General features: G+C 37.3%; 1 protein-coding gene across 1 annotated transcript; it reads right to left on the minus strand.

Annotated features, from left to right (window-relative positions):
* Nucleotides 1-371: 371 nt before the first annotated feature.
* LOC118784890 (serum paraoxonase/arylesterase 2-like) lies at nucleotides 372-8,575 on the minus strand. Its single transcript, XM_036539359.1, has 9 exons — nucleotides 8,409-8,575; nucleotides 7,773-7,843; nucleotides 6,845-6,900; nucleotides 5,501-5,666; nucleotides 4,971-5,097; nucleotides 3,715-3,915; nucleotides 3,458-3,539; nucleotides 3,052-3,180; nucleotides 372-1,237 (listed from the first exon to the last, which is right to left on the minus strand). Exons 1-9 carry the CDS (start codon nucleotides 8,483-8,485, stop codon nucleotides 1,076-1,078), a joined length of 1,071 nt encoding a protein of 356 aa, XP_036395252.1. The 5' UTR covers nucleotides 8,486-8,575; the 3' UTR covers nucleotides 372-1,075.
* Between the last annotated feature and the right edge of the window lie 55 nt (nucleotides 8,576-8,630).

The following is an 8,630-nucleotide window of genomic DNA, read 5'->3' on the forward strand; positions in this document are numbered from 1 at the left end:
GTTTTACATAGCACCCACCCCCAATTTTTAATATATTTACATATATATTGCAGTCCTCTTTCACCTGTTGTAAATTCCCTCTGTGAATGTGGTTGATCCCTTTTTGGGAACCTACTGGAATGAAATGACCTGTGGCTGTTAACATGGCACCACCGTTCACAATTCAGCCCTGGGACATGTCCTAACATACACATACACTACAAACCCTCAACATTTATTTTTCTGTATGCATTTCTGTAAATTCTTTGTCTACATTTAAAACTAAAGTATGTTGATCCTTCCCATACAACTCCAATGCTTTATCTCATAAAGGTGAATACAAAAACAAATGGCCATAAAAAGAGAATACCAACATATTTATCAGCCAACACAGTTTATTCCAGTTTGTAGTGCCATGGTTTCACATTTTGTTCTGTTATTAGAAAGTAACTGATTGCACAGACAAATATTCAGAAAAATTAAAGTGGCACTGACTGAGGCTCAGAACAGACATAGAGGTGACCTTACAAAATCACAAGACCGCTCATTAAAAACCCAGTAACAATCCTCTGAGCAAAGCCAATAGATTCTACAGCTGCATGCCAAGCTATTCGTTCAGTTTCTTCAACCATGAAAAAACGCAGGAGGCATGAAATCAAGGGCTGGAACAAAACATAGATGATAGGTCAACATCTAGTCTGCTGAACAGAGTTGCCAGTCTATTCTGTTAAAGGCCTGCTTTGACTTTTTCAGCACACACCAAGAAAAGGGGGTGCTTCAGTTAAGTCCAGTCAACAACTAAGAAGCTTAGGTTGAGGTGTCTATTCACTCTAACTAGCATGTGCTTTGTCTTTAACCCAGTGTAATGAATTCCATCAGATGTTATTTGTCAATTTCTTACATTTTTGTTTATTTCTGAAACTGCCAGACTTAATTTTGTGAAAAAATTCCTTTTAATTTAAAACGCAGTTGGTTTGAATAAAAGTCTTTCTCATGGCAAAAAGTGAGATTAAATTTAGTGACACCAGTGATTCATTCAGTGTTTTATCATGAAAGGCTTTGCATTTACACACTCATTTACTTCAGATTTAAGCATTTACTTCAGATCACAGCACAGAGCCTTGTGAAAGATTGAGCCAATCAGGAGCTTTCCTTTGTAGACTGAGGCCACTGTGGATCCCTGAATTACACTGCCATTATCGGCATATACCTGGGTCACAACAGGCTTCTCTGAGTAGATGTCCTGAATCTTGATGACCTGTGGGTGATGCAGGAAATAAAAACAAATTAACTGTTGGGTGTTATTGAGGAAACATTCCAGTACCTGAGGCAAAAAATCGAGAATCCTACAGCACCAAAACTGAAGAAATACATTTGCAGCCTTTATTCCAGATTTATGCCATGAAAATTTCTGTTACTTTCAATATTAGAAATTATTATTTGGCTGACTTTATTAATGTGTGTACTGGAATTTTACTCATAGAATTAGCTAATGAATCTACACCATTCCAACACAATTGAAACACTTACTCCAAAGTGACACCTCCAAATAGAATGGATGGGGAAAATGCAGATAATTATCTTAAACGGCCATCACAATATGTGATAGTGATGTGACAGGACCTTCTCCTGTGGCCTTCCTTAACGGACAATTACCCGTTGCATACTGTCACCAAAGAAAGACAACCACCTAGGGTCTTTACCGTGACAATTAGGTCCAGGTCAGGCATAAAACCTATGCTATATTTATACAGTCTTTCTGTCATAAATGGCAACAGAGGACACAGAATGGACTCACCAAAAATCCAAGGAGGTAAAAAAGAGGTCTGGTGAGTGTTCATGCAGTATGATGCACCTCAAGTAGTTGTCACTTCTCATGGCATATTATTAATTTAATTTTGGTATAAATTGTTATAATTGTTATATTTTCTCACCTATTGGCTGACAGGGTTAAGACCCAGGCTTGAGGCACTTTGAATTCCATGAACTAGAACTATGTACCTCCAGAGTTACATAGTTCTATTTCATCTATGCCAGTATTCTAGCATGCATTCCAATCTGTTCAAATCTTTCCCTTCAAATCACTAATTCTTTGCTGACAGGTTGCAAATGCTCACACATTCACAATGACACACATATCTTTAGTCTGTGAGAACAGGCTTAAAGGAAGTGTAAGTGCCACGGTTTATTTGTGACAGTTAGCTGGCAACCTTGCAGCTCAAAAAAAGCAGAAAACATCTGGCCTGAAAATCCAATTATTTTAGCATCATGTCCGTTGATATACACAATGAAGGAAGACAGGCTTTAAGTGATGCCTTCACATGATCCTACAATTCATTTGAAAAATAGCTAACAAGTGGGAAATTGGCAATCACTGTCTCGAAACTGGAGGCCAATCCTGCTAATTATTTTGATAAAGACCAACGATATCAAAGTCAAAGTCAAAGCCAAGCATATAGTCAGATCTGACATAAGCCTGGTAAGCCTGATTAAGTGACGGACAGGAAATGTCAATGTGTCTGTTGCTGTCACACTGAGGTGTTTTTAAGGTTACGTTTTAACCATGAGCTCAGTCAGCTGTAAATTTTCTCATCCATTGACTTTTCTTAAATTTCCTCCATTCCTATATTTCCTATATTAATGATTTTTAAGGAATATTCAGGAATATTTATTTATTCCTATATTTAGTCACAACGTGCATGTATCTTCTATAGTGTTATAGCATCATTACTTAAATAGGTTTGACAGAAAGCAATAAAGCTTGGGTGAGGCCGAAAACACACAAAAAAAACTTAGTGAGACAGTGAAAGCAGTGAGTAAATGTATCAGAGAATGAGAGAGTCAGTGTGTGAGCATTGAAGCAGGGAATGAGTGTTAATATACGAGTGTCTAATGCACAACAAACAAACACATGTAGACACACATACGCACACGTGCACACACAGACACACACACACACACACACACACACAGACACACAGACACACAGACACACACCACACACACACACACACACACACACAAAGAACAGAGTATGCATGAGCTCTTGCAAACTGAATAAGCATCACTAACCTCAGATCCAGGGGGGTCCTCAGGATTATAATGCATTAATTTCCCACCATTTGGGTGACAACCCAGCCATAAGTCACCTGTGTCACCATCTACATCTATGTTGTCACAGAGTGACCCCACAGGCACCACCTAGATGAGAAAATACTTTTTAAGAAGTGGATATGTTGGATCAATGTCAAGGAGCTGCAAATAAGCTACTTAAATAAAAGGATGAGTTAACACAAGAAAAGGATATTTACAAAAACATTCAAATGGAAAAAGAGAAAGTAAACAAATAATTCACTTTTTCCTACTCTTGCATTCATTTATAACAGCTAATTGCCAAAATAACATTTCATTTTGCTTTTACACCACAACAAATATCAAAAATCAGCCACACAATAAATGTTTCTTCAAATTGTATTACCTTTATATGACCCAAGGTATTGTTTTCCTGTATCTTCAAGACATGAATGGCATGGTCAGGTATATCTGACACATAAATATTCCTGAAACAAGGGAAAAAAATATGACTTTATTTCTTTCTATTAATTCTTTGTTATGTTTAAATGCACTTTGATAGTATGAATTGTGTTAAAACACTTTTGCACAGCTTGTAAACAAACATATTGCTGTTAAGAAAAAAAAAGATAGAATGAGAAGATGATGTCATTTCAAACTGACTTCTTGTCAGGGGAGATGTTAATGCCGTTGCCTGAGTAGAAATAATCTGCCACCACCTTGACCTCTTCAGGGCTGTAGTAAACCACAGTGCACCAGGCCAGCCCCAAAAGCATTCCCAGTGGTTTCAACTTTTCATTTTCAAAGTAGTGATCATTTGTCGCATAGAAGCTCTCTGGTCCCACAGCCACAATGTCGTTCACACTGAAAGAAACAAAACAGACAGCACTATTACAAAACATAATGTACCACAGGAGGCTGGAGTTTAGTGCTACATAAAACAAATACAAATTTTACAGGTGCAACATTTCCCCAACCACTTTACAAGCATGGCGGGCCACCATGCTGGGAAATGCAGCCGCCACACGGAAAAATTCACTAGGGAAAAATTCCAACAATGTAGTAATACAAGAAACTACATTAAATATACAAGACTAAAGAGCACTGGTATCCCCAAAGCTATTTTTTGGGCAGTTACATGGTGGATTATTTTGTGGTGTTGTTAATTCTGAAGAGTAATTCAAATGGCTGCATTTCCATTACGCATTTTCAATACATATTTCAAAATACATTTTAAACTTTAAAATGAATAAACAATAAAATATTACTGATAGCTCGGAACTGCATCCACACAGTAATTTAAAAATGATAAAAGATACAGGATTATGTCAAAATAGTAAGGATGTAACGATACCAAAAACATGATATGATATTTATCGCGATATTTAAAAAAAAAACGAAAAAAAAAATGATGACTTATAAAAAAATGTCCTTTATTATAATAATTCAACATTTTTTATTTGTATAAAATTTGTTTTTCCTTTTAACTTAAAGTGCTTCTCCTTTTCTTCTTTAATAAAATAAAATAAAAGTAGGTAGCCATGACCTAAGCATGTGCAAAAACTGATTGAACTATGTATGTACAATAATCAGTGGCGGTTCCTGCCAAATGTCTCGGGGTCTCGGATCTTATGCTGACCCACAGACAAGCACAACTGCATAAGCTGCCTGCTTCAATGACCAGCCATCCTCCAGCTCTACCTCCACAGCACTGTAGACTGCTGCATTAAAACACTGCAGGTCTGGAGCCCTGGCTTGGTAAGAAAGCAGGGTATAGCACCTGGCTGCACAAGACTAAATATCTTTAAGTTGAAATGTAAATGAATTCTTTTTCACTGTAGAGGAAATATTAACATTCTTGCATGCCTTACTTTATTAAAACACCTCATCATCTGTCACTCTCATGGTTGGTCATGTACCTGTGCAGCAGTTCATGCTTAATTGTTTTCAGATGCACAATGGAATTCTCCTGTTCTACAAACTGGAAGATCTCAACCTGGCTTTTGCCTTCAGGATGATTGACAACAAACAAGTGTATGGAAAGATCTGGAAAAGGATGAGAAAAAGGTTACTGAGAAACAGGCTCCCCTCACTAAGGAAGTACAGTAAAATTGAGTCCCACACATTTAAACCTCCAAAATTCCACTGCTGACATGTGATGTGTGTGATTAATCTACTAGTTTTCCTTAGAAGTCTGCAATTCAATTTCAAAATCCGCCAACGTGTTTACACAGTTACCTATCGTTCATACACAAAAAAATGACCTTTGAATTGTGCAATGAGACTCTTTCAACAAGGGTTCGTTCTAGACACATTTCACAATCGGTCTTTTGAAATATTACTTCTTTCCCTTTTAGAAAAGAAAGACATTTGAAATTATTGCCTTCATTGGTTGAGGAACATTCCAGCTCTCACAGTGCTTTCTTCTTTACCCTTTCCATTACTTTACCCTTCTCATCAATGTAAGTGCTGATTCCATGTGGATTAAAGGAATCAATATCGAAGCCTCGTCCAATGCGGAGCTCCACTGGTTTCAGCCTGGAATCCTCCAGATTCAGAGTGTAGATCTTTCCAGGAGCATCGGAAAAGGATGGCATGCCAGGAAACTTCAACCCCTACATAATATGCAAAAGTATTCAAAATGAATAAATTCCTATAACACCAAAATATATTTTACTTACTAACAAGGAGGAAAAACACAATATTTTAAAGCAAGCTTTTCAATAGTCAGCTGCATTTACCAGCCATATGCATTTTTTTTCAGTTTAAACAGATTTTTACTACATTTTACTGAAAACTTCCAGATTCCTAATCAGACCTGATGATTAATGTGTGATTCTGTGTAGGTTTGTCTACGCTGCAAAACACTGTTCTACTCTTCTACTGTACTTGAGCTCCGAAATGCCAACATTCCAATCCTGGGCATATTTTGTCATTTAAAACACCCATTTCCCCTCTAAAAATAATAATACCACATTTGTAGCTTATTCTACTCAGATAAACCTGAACAGCAGAGTATTTGCCAATTAACAGCTGTCATTTTCAAGGAATGATGAATGATGTGCTTCCTCAATGGAGAAACATATACAGCAAAGCCAAGTAAATAACAGGGTTGTTAACTTTGCATTGACTGTGATGCATATTTTCAGGTTCCTTCTCACCATCTCAAGATGATCCTAGAAAATGTCATGCTTTCCTGGCCTATGTCAGACCACACAAAATGCCAGGTGGCTGTGAGGTTTTGGCTCAGTTGTCTAGTGAGATTATCTGTTAATCAGATTTCATGATTTTTACAGTATTTACTGAGCAGGAAGATAAACAAAAAGTAAAAGATTTGACTGATTAATTGCCCCAAAATTGACTGCAAGGCATTTCTTAATCAACCTATATGTATATAAACCACACCCCTGTAAATTATGATATCTGATGGAGCACTGGTCATGACATCCATGATCTAGTGTTGGTTATCAGCTAGTCAGCTGGTTTAATATGTATATCAGCCTCGAACCAGCAAAGTGAAAATGCATTTTATCACTGTTTTCCAAAATTCTAAAAGTCTGATTTTCATTTGCACTGTTATTGTGATTTAAACAATGTTTTCTGCTGTACTGCTTTCAAAATGGTCACAGATTAATTTCTGGATTTTTTCTTTCAAAACAAAAAACAGCAAAAAGCAAAACATGGGGTCCACATGTATTTCACAGTAGTCCTGTATCATGTTTTGTCAACTCGGCTTTCTAAAGTATTTTTGGAAACATCGCTGAAGATGCATACTGAAAATGCAGCAACTTACTGTGCTAATGATGGCCTGCCCATTTGGAAGCATGGTGATATCCTCTGATCCATAGTCTGTTCAAAAGATTAAACATTGGGTAATTTTTTGATGATGTATTAAGTTGAATCTCAACACCAGAATTATGACTCTAATAGAACAGTGTAACATTTGACTTTCAGTGAGAGGGGTTTCATATGATATGGCCCCACTATACTTTGTGAAAGCTGCTTTTAACAGTGCTCTATGCTCTAAAATCTGATTAAGAATATAGGGGTCATAACCCTGGAGTCAAATGATTCTGCCTTCTTACCTTCTTACACTGTTGCACTACACAGTTGTTTGGAAGATGTGATACTCACTGCAACCAGCAGAATTTACAATGTTTTTTTTTCCAACGATGATTAATAATTTCTACAGATGGATGTTTACTGAAGCAATTCAAGTTAAATACCACCCTCCTCTCTTAGCTTAGACTTTTTGCTGCAAGTTCCAAGATGTAGGCTTGGCTCCAAAACCACTATGTCAATATACTCCTAAACCTGTTTCCCATAGACAGAACCTCTCCTGCCTTGTCTCCACCCATGTTGGGGCCTGGGATATGAAACATTTTGGAATATGCCTCACTTTTGCAACACAAGTGGGGGACCTCAGCTTGTGACCAGAAGTTTCTGGGTTACAATCTTGAGCAGGTTACTAGAGTTGCATTCCCAAGCAAGAAACTAGTACTTCACATGAGTTTATAAAAATGTTCATCAGTATAAAGTAATACTGAATAGAACAGAACAATGTAAACAACTGTATGAAGGTCATATTAGATAGGGATATCTGCTAAGGTAATAATCAACAAAACATTTTATCATGAGCAAAAGAACGTTATTGCCAGTGAAAGCCATATAACTTGTGCAATCCTAACTCCTGGCTGCATTTACAAGTATAACATACTTACCAAGGCCTTTAATCGCCTTACAGTTCGGAAGGTGGTTTTGCTCGAGTGGTCTGCTAAATAGCACTCTTCTCCTACAGAAGGAAAAGACATCTAACGATAGTAATTCTAAATGCTTTACGTCTACTGTATATGTATACTTCATTTGTATTACACTTAATTGCACAGCAGCTAAACAATTCTTGAATTTTAACAGAGAAACTGATGTAGGACTCGATAGCCACTTTCAACACCTGCATTTTTAACATCGGTAATGTGTCTGCATGTCATATAATCAAGGACCGACACGTTTCAAATGCGAGTTTGCAAGACAGCTAGCTAAATACAGGCCTAATGTAACGCGAGGTTTGCAATATTTTATAAACTCGTCGTTCAAAAAATACAAACATTCTTCACTGATTCAGTAACAAACTGCTGCGCTAACAGTGCAACTTCGTATTTCTAAAGCAATTTTCATTTATGTGCTGCACAGTAACAGAGCCTACTCCTCTACCAAAACGACTTACCTATATCCTACTTAGTTATAGCTAGCCTGCTAAATTTTAGCTAACACATGACTATTGTTTACTAACTCTCTGGCTAACCAAAGTTTCCACGTCCGCGGGAGAAAAAAAAAAACTAGCTATGTCACAAACTCACCTTAAGTCGACAATTCTTTGTCCGATAAAAGCGGCAACTACAGCGACAATTATGCCTATTACTATTAACTTCCCCATGGTGCTCCTGTAACTTCGTCCCGCACAGCTCCTCTCTGCCCCATCAAACACTGATATTTTGGGCGTGGACAAAAATTGAATTTCACTGGCCGCGGGCTGCAAGCGTGGGATATACGAACAAATTCCCAACAGCGTGTGTAAAGTA

The sequence above is a fragment of the Megalops cyprinoides genome, chromosome 10, assembly GCF_013368585.1.
Source record: "Megalops cyprinoides isolate fMegCyp1 chromosome 10, fMegCyp1.pri, whole genome shotgun sequence".
Taxonomy (NCBI): Eukaryota; Metazoa; Chordata; class Actinopteri; order Elopiformes; family Megalopidae; genus Megalops; species Megalops cyprinoides.

Coding starts and splice junctions, on each gene's coding strand:
- LOC118784890 (XM_036539359.1), bottom strand. CDS start 8,485: ATGGGGAAGTTAATAGTAATAGGCATAATTGTCGCTGTAGTTGCCGCT. Junction 6,901..7,772: donor TAAGGCGATTAAAGGCCTTG/GTAAGTATGTTA, acceptor TCTTTTGAACAG/ACTATGGATCAGAGGATATC. Junction 3,916..4,970: donor AAGCATGAACTGCTGCACAG/GTACATGACCAA, acceptor TGTTTCTTTCAG/TGTGAACGACATTGTGGCTG.